The sequence below is a fragment of the Octopus bimaculoides genome, chromosome 13, assembly GCF_046866305.1.
Source record: "Octopus bimaculoides isolate indiv1 chromosome 13, ASM4686630v1, whole genome shotgun sequence".
NCBI classification, from domain to species: Eukaryota; Metazoa; Mollusca; class Cephalopoda; order Octopoda; family Octopodidae; genus Octopus; species Octopus bimaculoides.
In genome coordinates, this window is record NC_142940.1 from 28,543,920 (window position 1) to 28,558,028 (window position 14,109).

The window sequence follows — 14,109 nt, forward strand, 5'->3', positions numbered from 1 at the left end:
TTGTGGTGATTTGATTTACAACTGATTTTAGGCAACACTCTTACTGCTGTATGCTATGCTCCTATGAGTAAACAACTTAATGATTTGAAATTTTGGGGATTTGTCTGTGTGAGTGATGTGAAGGGATATATCTAGAATGATTATATTCATTATCTACCTAGCTGTCTTCGAGAGTTAGAGTTGAAACATTTTCCTCCAGGGGTAGCTGACATAAAACTGTAGGAGTTTAGATGATTTAATGCACTATAGCAAGAACTGTGAACTAGTGTACTGTAGATAAATGAAAATATTGCAAATGAGAAGTGTCAACTATATTAACTAACCAGCAAATCTAGTTTGCATAAAGAAATGTATGGTAATAAGATTTAAGAAACTGGAGTTGACATGCATACTATAGAGTTGCTCAGCTTCTCATGATGATTACAAATGAAAGGTAATACATAGATTTTAATAAATTTTATTATATTTCAAATCAAAAGGAAATTTTGAGCATAATGTTTTCAAAGATATGAAGTATATAAAAATGTATAAAATATATCAAAATAGAAAAGGTATAACTGCTCTTCTCTCTTGAGGATAGGATGGTACCATGTTTTTATACCACCTATGGTTCAAGAAACCAGAAATTAATTGGTTGGTAATCACAAATAAAAGTAAAGATAACAGAGGTATATTAGAAAAATATGACATCATGCTAAATGATACATGAATAAGTATTTCCATGAGAAAATGGGGACAAGATATGAACTTGAAGAGATCGCCATCAGGAATATAATAATCTGTATTCTTTATTTGATCTGCAAAATATTGAAAATTAAAAACATTAAAATTTATTATACATATAACAGCATCTCATTAGCGAGTATTTAACTTAATATTCATAAGCAAGAATATGAGACTTAAAGGTGAAACATATGACACTGTTCACAATGATGACTCATTGTCTAGACTATAATTCAGCAACACTGAACTGCTTAGAAAATTCAGTGGTACTTAAATATGACATTAAAAAACATACAAGGAAGATTCTGTACATTAGTCATAAAATGATTTTTGAACAGATCCAAATTAAGGAAATGATGAACTTCCAATTTATCAATTAATATTTAAATATTTAAATCCCAACCCTGTACAACAAACAAGAACAAATAAGCTGAACAACAAATATAAGAATCATGATGTCCTCTAGTACAAACCAATCATAGTTCAAATGTTTCAACAAAGATTACTATGGAATTTTCTGCCGTTTTAGACAATGTTTCCCCAAATCAAATAGATACCATGCTATTTTTAATACACGCACAATGAAGTTATCATACGCTAATTCTATTAAATTAGAGCAACATTTGTACATTAATAACAGTAAAATGAACCAACTGTTCAATAATCCACCTACTGGAACTATAACTTATGACATGTGAACTACTTCCTGCTTGACATAATTTAAAAACAGAAAACATATACATCAAAATACCAAGAAAGGAGATATAAAACAGAATGAAAAACACCCTCTGCAGCCACATCATGATGGTAGCAATAATAGTATATATATATACAAAGTAACAGCATCAGGAGATGAAATCAGAACTGCCACATATACAACTAAATCTAATAAATGCTCATGCAGAGAAAAATCAAAATGCCCATTGATGAACCTCTTTAAGAGTATGAATCTTGTATATAAATGTACCATACACACAAGGGGAAGACCATATGTTTACATTGGGGCAATGACTGATTCATTCAAGAATTATCACTACCGTGTTGCCAGCTTCAAGAAAATCAACAAGAGGCATTCAATATCTTTGGCTAATTTTGTGTGGTGATTTAAAGACAATAAAATTAAATATGATCTAACTTGGTTCATAATAAGGTACACACAACCATATAATATCCTTTCCAGGAGATGCACACTCTGCTCCGAGGAATCTGTCTATTTTGTGGACCAATCAGAAGACCAGTAATCGAATTTCTGAAAGACTCTCCAGATGCTTACATGCTTATAAATGCACTTTCGTACAATGAGGTGGAAAGGAATTTGAGTAACCATTAACCAAATTAATAATCATAATTTACCTTAAAGACAAATTAAATTTAACACTAGCTCACCTATTCTTATAAACAATAAGTAGCTATTTAACCCACTATGTGAGTGTATGTTTATATCTTTGTGGATGTTTGTACAAGTGAGTGTAAATGTGACATGTAGCCTGAGTAAGGGCATTTATACATCCATATCTGTTAACGGTTATATTTATTACATTTTCGCTGTATTATGCATTTGTTACTTTTTGCATCTGTTATATAAAAATGAAGCTGTATCCTTTAATTTGCTGCTTTTCTAAACACAAACCGAGTTGATATCTTGTGGAATGGTCATTATTTTCACAGGATACATCTTGTAATCACCTGAAGAGACATATCTCCACCATCAGATACTCCTAAACCAACTGTTAAATATTCCACCAATGAGGGATTGCCGCCTCTCTCATTATTTCCTTTTATTTGTTTCAGTCATGCTTTTAGTTGAACAAATTGACCCCAAGAATTATTCTTTGTAAGCCCAGCACTTATTCTATCAGTTTCTTTTGCTGAACCACTAAGTTATGAGGACATAAACACACCAACATTGGTTGTCAGGTGATTGTGGGGAGGGACAAACACAGACACACAAACATATACATATATATACACACACACATACGATGAGCTTCTTTCAGTTTCTGTCTACCAAATCCACTCACAAGGCTTTGGTAGGCCTGAGTCTATCGTAGAAGACACTTGCTGAAGGTGCCACGCAGTGGGACTGAACCTGGAACCATGCAGCTAGTAAGCAAGCTACTTACCACACAGCTACTCTTGCGACATATATATATGAATGAATGTATGTGTGTGTATATATATATATATATATATATACACACACACACATATATATATAATTTTATTATTATTATTAATATAAATATCAATATATATTATATATATCCTGAAGAATATATATTCTTTTCATCGTATGTTATTTACAAATTTTTATCTGCCTTTTTATTGTACATAACTTACAAATTTTAAAATCGTATAGGTATGAAAATATCATCATCATCGTTTAACGTCCGCCTTCCATGCTAGCATTGGTTGGATGATTTGAGTGAGGACTGGCGAACCAGAAGGCTGCACCAGACTCTAATCTGATTTGGCAGAGTTTCTACAGCTGGATGCCCTTCCTAACGCCAACCACTCTGAGAGTGTAGTGGGTGCTTTTATGTGCCACTGGCACAAGGCCTAGTACTGGCAACAACCACACTCAAAATGGTGTTTTTTACGTGCCACCTGCACAGGAGCCAGTCCAGCGGCACTGGCAATGACCTCACTCGAACGTATTTTTCACGTGCCACCGGCACAAGTGCCAGTAAGGCGATGCTGGTAACGATCACACTCAAATTGTGCTATGTATGTGCCACTGGCACAGAAGCCAGACGGCTGCTCTGGCAATGATCATGCTTTCTGGGTCTACCTCTTCCACAGGTACCCTCAACCGCTGTTCCACTTTTTCACACAGCTATCCTCATCCATTCTCACCAAATGACCATACCAGCACAATCGTCTCTCTTGCACACCACAACTGATGCTACTTAGGTAGTGTTGTTTTGTTAGTGGGAGCAGACATTTTTTTATCACATCGATCCTAGAAGGGTCCGGTTTTCGTCCGTTTTCATTGATCACCTGTCCTAAGTAGTTTATTTCTGTCAAGAAAAATTCACATTTATCCTCACTTACTTTAAACCCCTAATTGCTTATTCATTTGAAAACCTCTTCTGTATGTTCAATATGTTGATGTCATCCAAGTATGGGACCGCGAACTCACAATCTGCTAGCATAGTATTCATCACTTGCTGAAATACTGCTGGTGCGACCTTAACCCCCAAATGGCAGTCTTTTGAAACAGTAGAGACCTTTATGAGTATTGATTGTTAATACTTTAGCACATTCTTGGAGGTAGGCCTCTGACAAATCCAGCTTGGAAAAAATTTTCCCACCATTGCACTTAACAAATATTTCTTCTGGGTTTGGAAGCAGATAATTGTAATCTTTTAAGCAATCATTAAGACCAGTTGAGAAGTCTGCACAAACTCTTATTTCGTTGTTCTTCTTTTTTATCTCTACAGTAGGAGCCGCCCACTCAGAGTAGTCTACTTTTTCATTTACCTCCATATCTTCCAATCTTTTAAATTCCTTCTCAACTTGATTTAACGCCACAAAAGGTACATTCCTTTTTGGTTTGAACACTGGCACCACGTTTTCTTTCAACTCAAACTTTACTTTGATTTTTTTACACATACCGAGCTCTTTCGTAAAAATATCAGGGTACATCTTTTTCAATTTTAATTTCAATTTTTCTGATGCTTTCTCTGACACGGACTGTGACGCATTCACCTTGTTACATAGTGTATTCAGTGGTAGATCCCACAGGTCGAATTCTTCCTCGAACAGATTCATTGTATTCTTAGATACCATTAGTTTACTTTTCCGCGTCCTGTTTTTAAGTTTTATTTCTGGTGAGATTTCGTCCAAGAATTGAACTTGTTCCCCTGACACACCATGAGCTATCCTAGTAGTTTTTTTATACACTGGCCTGCCTATCTTACTCCATGTTGCTGTATTTATTATCAGTACATCTGAACTGGTATCTAATTGCATTTTGGTTTGAAAACCATTTATTTCTACCAACACAAATTTTCGATCTTGTATGGTATAATTTACTTTTGTTGAGTAGACTTTCTTTGGTTTTACAATTTTCTTCAAATGGCATTTCATCTGTATATGCCCAATTTTACCACACTTAAAACATGCTTTATCTTTAAAGGGGCAATCTTTCCACAAATGTTGGTCTTCGCAACTACAGCACTGTTTTGAATTGATATATTTTCTTCTATCTGTACTTTCTTTACACATTTGTACATTATTATTCTTGTCTTCTATCTTTCTTGTATCATTTCAAAGGTTTATTATTTTTTGGCATTCCTCAGCCACTTTCTGCAAAGTGAGTTTCACATCTTGATTCAGCTTTGATAATATTCTTTTTCTAATTTCCGCGTCTTCCATTGCCACCAGCCCTTTAATGAATATTAGGTACTTGAACATAGCGTTAATTCTTCCAGCTTAAACCTTTTGCAAGCCTTGTTAACCACACAGGCTTATATTACAAAATCGTCAGACTCATTTTTCTTTAAATTTAAACATTCCCACCGAATGTTAAACTGCAAACTTTTCTCGCTAAAAATATTAGTCAAAATATTTATCGTTTCATCAAAACACAATTCTGCGAGCTTTCTCAGCAAAATAAAGTTACAAAAACTTTCATGTTCCGGAGTAGCAAGCTTTCACAAAAGAAGTCTTACCTTCCTTTCACTAGACCATCCCTTGCATTCCCCTCGGAATATGTCTTCGTATCGTCTGTAATATGCAGCAAAAGTAGTTCCTTTATCCGGATTGTAGTGAAATTCTTTGATGGAATTTGCAACACCATCTGCTGAAAATGATTCTGTACTATTTCTCGCCTGCAGTAACAATTCTCTTAACTTCTGTAGTTGCTGCTGTTGCTGTTTGACAACTGCTTTCAGTAACTCTTCCATGTCAGTACTATTTGAAACCTCGTCACCACTGTTATATTGCACGTTCGGATGGCGTACCTTCACCAATAATGTACCTCTACTCAACTACCGAACTCTCACTTCCAATGACTCGGCTCAACAGAACTCTGTGTCTAGTCTACCGATGGCTCCGGCTTGCTCTACACAACGCTTCTCGTCTAGCTATCATGTCCACTATTTTTATGTATTGGACTAGCCCACTTATCGTCTGGGGGCATCCACACAACAAAAACAATCCCAGACATCTCGCTACTTTACCAGATAAATCAATTGTGCTTAACACTACAACTCCTTAAAAGTTAGATCTTATTATTCAGTTGCCTTTGTACCCTCACCACCCAACATTTAACCTATATTCACAGAATACCCCTAAATTCTGTGTACCTGCCCACCTCCCTTTGTTCTTTAGCTTTAGCTAACAAATCCTAAACCCCAAACCTATGCGTAATTGGCTTTATGAATGCATTTATTTTCTTCACTTTCACTTTTACTTTTTGCTTTCTTTATTCTTTATCCTTAATTTATCTTCAGTTCTCTCCCAGCTACCTACTGCTCTATGCCTACTATAGTAAAATATCACCTACACCTCACTCTAGCCTACCAAAGAATCTAGCAGACTCCTATTTCACCTGAGTTGCTGACCTTAAATATCATATTACACCCTTTCACAAACTATATTCTTAACCTAATCCCACTCACTAATGCCCACAATGGTCAACTTTGTTGGTCATTCTCTCATTTCATAGCTAGCCTTGACAGACCTCAGTCATGTCCCTGCTGTATTCTTGGGATATTCTTTTGTTTATAAAATTACGTTTCATCTGATGATTCATCATCATCATCATCATTGTTTAACGTCCGCCTTCCATGCTAGCATGGGTTGGACGATTTGACTGAGGACTGGTGAAACCGGATGGCAACACCAGGCTCCAATCTAATTTGGCAGAGTTTCTACAGCTGGATGCCCTTCCTAACGCCAACCACTCAGAGAGTGTGGTGGGTGCTTTTACGTGTCACCGGCACGAAAACAGCCATGCTCGAAATGGTGTCTTTTATGTGCCACCCGCACAAGAGCCAGTCCAGGGGCACTGGCAACGATCTCGCTCGAAAACCCTACAAAGGCCAGTCAGGCAGTATATATATATATATATATATATATATATATATATATGTGTCTGTACGTATTGTCGTCATCGTTTAATGTCCGCTTTCCAAGCTAGCATGGGTTGGGCAATTTGACTGAGGACTGGTGAAACTAGATGGTTACACCAGGCTCTAATCTGATTTGGCAGTGTTTCTACAGCTGGATGCCCTTCCTAAAGCCAACCACTCAGAGAGTGTAGTGGGTGCTTTTACGTGTCACCCGCACGAAGGCCAGTCAGGTGGTACTGGCAAAGGCCACGCTCATCTTGCTCAAGAAACCTGATGTGTCACCCGCACAAGAGCCAGCCCAGGGGCACCGGCAACGATCCCGCCCGAAAGATTCCATGTGTCGCCCTCACATGAGCCAGCCCAGGGGCACCGGCAACGATCTCGCTCGAAAGATTTCATGTGTCGCCCGCACAAAACATTTCATGTGTCACCTGCACAAGAGCCAGTCCAGGGTCACTGGCAACGATCTCGCTCGAAGGATTTCATGTGTTGCCCGCACATGAGCCAGTCCAGGGGCACCGGCAACGATCCTGCTCGAAAAACCTCATGTGTCACCCGCACAAGAGCCGGCGCAGGGGCGTCGCCCGCACATGAGCCAGTCCAGGGGTACTGGCAACGAACCGGCTCAAGCATTTCATGTGACACCCGCACAAGAGTCAGTCCAGGGGCAACGGCAACGATCTCGCTCGAAAGATATCATGTGTCACCGCACATGAGCCAGTCCAGGGGCTCTGGCACGATCCCGCTCGAAAGAATTCATGTGTCGCCCGCACATGAGCCAGTCCAGGGGCACTGGCAACGATCCCGCTCGAAAGATTTCATGTGTCGCCTGCACATGAGCCAGTCCAGGGGCACCAGCAACGACCTCGCTTGAAAAACCTCATGTGTGACCCGCAAGCCGACCCAGGGGCACCGGCAATGATCTCGCTCGAAAGATTTCATGTGTCGCCCGCACATGAGCCAGTCCAGGGGCACCGGCAACAATCTCGCTCGAAAGATTTCATGTGTCGCCCGCACATGAGCCAGTCCAGGAGCACTGGTATCGATCCCGCTCGAAAGATTTCATGTGTCTCCCGCACATGAGCCAGTCCATGAGCACTGGCAACGATCCCGCTCGAAAAACCTCATGTGTCACTCGCACAAGAGCCAGTCCATGGGCACTGGCAACGATCTCGCACGAAAGATATCATGTGTGGCCCGCACATGAGCCAGTCCAGGGGCACTGGCAACGATCCCGCTCGAAAGATTTCATGTGTCGCCCGCACATGAGCCAGGCCAGAGGGGGGGGGCATTGGCAACGACCCTGCTCGAAAAAATTTCATGTGTCACCCGCACAAAAGTCAGTCCAGGGGCACTGGCAACGATCTCGCACGAAAGATATCATGTGTGGCCCGCAAATGAGCCAGTCCAGGGGCTCTGGCATGATCCCGCTCGAAAGAATTCATGTGTCGCCCGCACATGAGCCAGTCCAGGGGCACTGGCAACAATCCCACTCGAAAGATTCATGTGTTGCCCGCACATGAGCCAGTCCAGGGGCACTGGCAACGATCCTGCTCGAAAAACCTCCAGTTATTTTTTGTAATGGAGTAATGTTCTCATTCTTCTATTAAGAAGTGCTTAAGAAACAGCTGTAATGAGCTAACAATTATCCATTGTCTGTTATTATTCGTTTGATTATATATATATATATATATATATATATATATAATCAAATGAATTATAACAAATGATATATATATTTGCATTGTTTTATTGTTTTACTGCAGCCATGCTGTAGCATTGCCCAAAGCCTTTTTTAGTCGAAGAAATCAACCCAAGGACTTATTCTTTGTAATTCTAGTAGTTATTCGATTAGTCTTTTTTGCCAACCTGCTAAGTGATGAGGATGTAAACACACCATTACCATTGTCAAACAGTGATGGGGTGACAAGCAGAAACACAAAGACATATACACATAAATATATCATCATCATCATCATCATCATCATTGTTGGCATAGGTAATATATGTATATATACATACATACATATAAACACACACAATGGTTTCCTTTCAGTTTCCATCTACCAAATCCACTCACAAGGCTCTGGCTGGCCCGAGGCTATAATAGAAGACACTTACTCAAGGTGCCACGCAGTAGGACTAAACTTAGAGCCATGTGGTTGGGAAGCAACCTTCTTATCACACAGCTATGCCTGCACCTATACCCACACACACACACACATACATATATGTGTGTGTGTGTGTGTGTGTGTGTATATATATATATATATATATAAATGATCAGATTGGAGACAGGTGCAGCCTTTTGGCTCGCCAGCCCTCAGTCAAACCATTCAACCAATGGCAACATGGAAAGCAAACGTAAAACGCCGATAATGATGATGATGATATACACACACATTTGTATATATTCTTCAGCTAAAGCCAAGTGGCAGGAGACATAAGGGTAGACAAAGCATAAAATGGTTGGATAGTACCCATAGTCTCAGTTAGTCACACTGGGGAATCCAGCCAAAAAGTGCAGGGACAGCTGCTTCTGATAGCATCCTATGAAGGAGGCATCTGAGGACTCTAACCTTATGACCCTTCCAAAGATAGTGGGTGAAGATGGATGGATGTATCTTATACATTTATCATTTGTGTGCGCGCGTGTGTGTGTGTGTGTGTACACACACACACATACACACACACAATCTGATCATTTATATATATATATATATATATATATATATATATACACACACACACACACACACATATGTATGTGTGTGTGTGTGTGTGTGTGTGTGTGTGTGGGTATAGGTGCAGGCATAGCTGTGTGATAAGAAGGTTGCTTCCCAACCACATGGCTCTAAGAAAGAGATTTGAAAGAATGGAATGTATGTAACAAAGAGCAAATGAAACTCAAAACTCCAAATTATTCTTGGAACCCATGAGGATCCTTACAACACCAACGTCAGCAGTATTACCAAAATAAGCAACAATAAAATACTTACTTGCTTTTTTTTTCCTTAGGTTAGACAGCATAATACAATAATGGTTCTGCTTCCAAGAAGAAACTACAAAAAGTAAAAACCCAAGGAGATGTAGAAGGTGCAACTTGCTGAGGTGCAATTCTTTAAAAGTGAGTTCTGAAACAAAAATTATATCTTATTTTAAACAGTAATAAACAATGGAAAGTTAATGGATTTGTATATCATTATAGGAGCACTATTTCCTTTTAGCGGAACTGTTATCCAGTTATGCATGATTTGGTTGGTTCAATCAACTACATTGCATTTTTTAATACTCTCATGTGCATCCATTCTGTAACATGCCTTTTAACACTGTGAAATGTCCTCTACTCAGCACCTCGTCTTGCACACTCAGTCTCCAATGTGCAGCTTTCGTTGGGGAATACTGCATCAGACTCTGCAATTGGTGTTGTTTCAGAGTGCTTCCAGCAGTTACACTGGCACACCATTTTTTGCATACTTCATTCTTCCTGTAGCTAATGCATTCATCCTTCAGCTTCTACAAATGATTCACTGCTCTTGCAGGCTTGCAACTCTAGCCTCTGCTCTTGCAGACTTAAAGCATTTTTGCCTCTGCAAACGACTTACCACTTTTGCAGGCAAAATCTTGGCACAGCTTATGTCTCAGCAGCTAACATTGCACTCACATACACTTTGACTTTCACATCCAGTGATTTCCAGTTTCCTGGACAGTTGTGATCACATTTCTATGTCAGGATTTGCTTGCTTTGTCTCAAGGAGACCACCTTTCCGGGCAGCAAGCTACAAAGAACTTCTTTCATAGAATTTTCTCCTTTATTTTGATCGCCCTTTCAGTCTGAGCAGGAGGTCATGTAGGAGTACTATTTCCCTTTTGGCTGTGTGTGATTTGGTTGGTTCAGGCAACTGTGTGGCATCGTGCATACATGCTGCTGTCTGTCACTTAGACATAGGAAGTTTTCTAGCAATCCCAGCCAAGCCTCGAAGAAAGTCAGACATAATTTGTTTATGTCGCTGTCGGAGCTCCACTCTACCATGTGGACAATATTGAAGGAAGAAACACTCTAGAATTAAATTACTAACTATGGACTGTTCGAACATTTATCCTGTTCACATTTTAACAGTGAGTGTTACATGTTATTTATGCTGAATACACCTTCCTCTAGATTTGTGACCCTATAATGAGTAACTCAAACTTTTCTTCTGCTCACTTAGGACACTGTTATACCATACCTTTGAATGCTATACTCTGAATGCTGTCAAGCAAACCTTGATTTAATGTTATCGTCATTTCCTCTTATAATAAAATACTATTAAGTCTTCTGAATGTTGTCTATTATTGTATAACAAGGTATTATACTACTGCTGTTGTAAAAAGTCAGAAGTTATTTTAGTGCCTATTCACTAAACCATCATTCCAGATTTAAGCCTACTTCTGTTTTTTAAAGCAATTTTAAATATGTTTTAAAATGTATTCTTACTACAAGAGGCATAATTTTATTTAGATTTGAAATTTTTTTAAGGAATAACTATAACAGATATTTCTTTTCTTTAATAATGTATGAATTAACTGTTTTTGTAAATTCTTTATTAATGAAGTAGACTTTAGCTAGGGTAACAAACTGACAAACCATTTAGTGCTTTATTTACCAGGCAATGTCAGGTAGCAAGTCTAGTATATAATAATAATAATAATAATAATAATAATAATAATAATAATAATAATAATAATAATAATGATGGGTATTATGGGCTTCGTATATTTTACCCCAGTGTCACTTTGATGGCATGCACTGCTCTCTCACTCAATAATAACTATAATAATAATAAAATGACAACAAAAGAATGAGACCTCGATATTAGGTAAATAGTGGAATTTATATACCTATAGTATAGGACAATCAGTAAGTTGTCATAACAGGACTCATAGTTTCAAATGCTGGAACTAAAAGCTACGATGCATTTTCATCGGCTATTTTGACAATAGATGCTACGAAAAAAAAAAAACACTAAATAAAAGGGAAGCTATTCTAATAGACAGGAAAAATTACAAACGGTAAAATAAAAATTATAAAAAAGACATGCAACCATATTCTTACAATACATATAAAACCTTCTGCATTTGTAAAGTCTACATACATACACACTCACACAAACATATATATATATATGCCCATACACACAAAACATATGTGCTCATATACGCATATATATATATATATATATATATATATATACACACACACATACATGTATAAATATACACACACACATACATGTATAAATATACACACACACATATGTATATATGTACGCAACTTCATCTTCATATACACATAAATGTATGCTTCCAAATATATTAGACATTTATCCATATAAAATATACTCACACATACACACAAACACATACAAATATACATACTTGTACAGGCATGTATTCACACTCACTGCATATATGAATATACATATATGTACATCTGTATACAGATATACACATACATACATATACACCCTCCTATCAACAAACAACCGCAGATATACATACATGCACAGACATATACACACACACATTCACATTTAATATATGCATACATATACATATATTCACACACATATACATATACTCACACACATATATAATCACACAATTACAAAAGGAAAAAATGAAAAATAAAAAATATACATATAAAACAATAAAAAATGTTAAGACACATGGAAAGCTTGTCGAGAACATAATAAAAAAGCAGGTTCTATCAGTGATCTTGGGGGACCCAAAACCGTAACAAGTATTTTGTCATATGTGGACATGATCCCAAAAGTTCAGTTCTTGAATTTAGACATGTAGCTTTAAAATTTCCCTCTGTGAGACCCACATATCTCTTTGACGAAACTGTGTTCTTAGAGGTCGTAGAATCTATGGTGGCTTCATAAATAATGGCTTCAGTCATACAGGCTCCATTTAGCAGGCATAAGTCTTTATCTCTGCAGGAACAGCTGGCTTTGTGTTGTGTGCAATTACATTTTAAAAATTTGAGCGTGGCTGTTGCCAGTACCGCCTGACTGGCCTTCGTAGGATTTTTGAGCAAGATCATTGCCAGTGCCCCTGGACTGGCTCTTGTGCAGGGGGCACATAAAATACACCATCTTGAGCATGGCCGTTGCCAGTACCGCCTGACTGGCCTTCGTGTGGGTGACACGTAAAAGCACCCACTACACTCTCTGAGTGGTTGGCGTTAGGAAGGGCATCCAGTCATAGAAACTCTGCCAAATCAGATTGGAGCCTGGTGTAGCCATCTGGTTTCACCAGTCCTCAGTCAAATCGTCCAACCCATGCTAGCATGGAAAGCGGACGTTAAACGACGACGATGATGATGATGATGTGGTTGAACTAAAACTAATTTTTAGGTTATCCCTATTGAAGAGTTTCTTATATTTACGATTTATTGGAAAGTGTCTATCTATAAGTGACAAGAAATATTTACCTATATTAAAGGTCACTTCAGAGGAGTAAGGGGGTGTGAACCAGATAATTTTCCTGTGTCCATTTATTTTTTCTTTCTTTCTGGCCTAATAACAGGTGTATAAGCTATTGCCTCTTTAAATCCACTCTCTTTAAGAGCTTTATTATATAATGGGGCAACATTATTAAACATGTTTATATCGGAGGAGAGGCTAGAAATTCTCCTATTAATATTCTTAACTAAATTCTTAAACATTAAGAGTAGAGATGTGTATATGAGCACGTAAACGCATGTATGTTTTGTGTGTGTATGGGCATATATATATATATATATATATATATATCTATATATACATACATGTTTGTGTGAGTGTGTACGTATGTAGACTTTACGAGCACAGAATGTTTTATATGTATTGTAAGAATTCTATCTATATTACTCCAGCAGACTGAAGTAATTAATAGATGAAATTGAGGTACATAATGACAACATACCAAGAAGATAATACGATCAGGTTTATTGTATTGCTGTGTTATTGTTTTGTTGCTTTGCCCCTGATTTTTGTTTGGTCGTGCATGTGTGTATATATACATATGAATATTCATATCCGCATATAAACTTTCCGATAATTTGTTTAGTCTTTGTGTTATTTATATACACTCCATGTATATAGGTATATATAGGTATGTGGGTATGTATGTATGTGTGTGTGTGTGTGCGTATATGTATACGTATATATATGAACGTATATGTATGTATGTGTATACATATTCATGCCTAACTCATTTGACCAGTTAATGGTTGTCCAACCGTAGCTAAGCCAAGACATTTTAAAACAATAGATGACCA

The 14,109-nt window shown here is 37.8% G+C and overlaps 1 protein-coding gene across 3 annotated transcripts in view; it reads right to left on the bottom strand.

Annotated features, from left to right (window-relative positions):
* Positions 1-441: 441 nt before the first annotated feature.
* Positions 442-14,109, bottom strand: part of LOC106867229 (polyprenal reductase) — a 94,787-nt gene continuing 81,119 nt past the window's right edge. For 2 of the 3 annotated variants that reach the window (XM_089361596.1, XM_089361597.1), the window contains exons 4-5: positions 9,803-9,937; positions 442-797 (exon numbers count right to left, since the gene is read on the bottom strand). In XM_089361596.1, coding sequence (XP_089217722.1) covers positions 538-797; positions 9,803-9,937 — 395 coding nt within the window. In that variant the 3' untranslated portion in view covers positions 442-537. The remainder of the gene's footprint in view (positions 798-9,802; positions 9,938-14,109) is intronic. The other variant, XM_089361598.1, reaches the window with a different exon arrangement.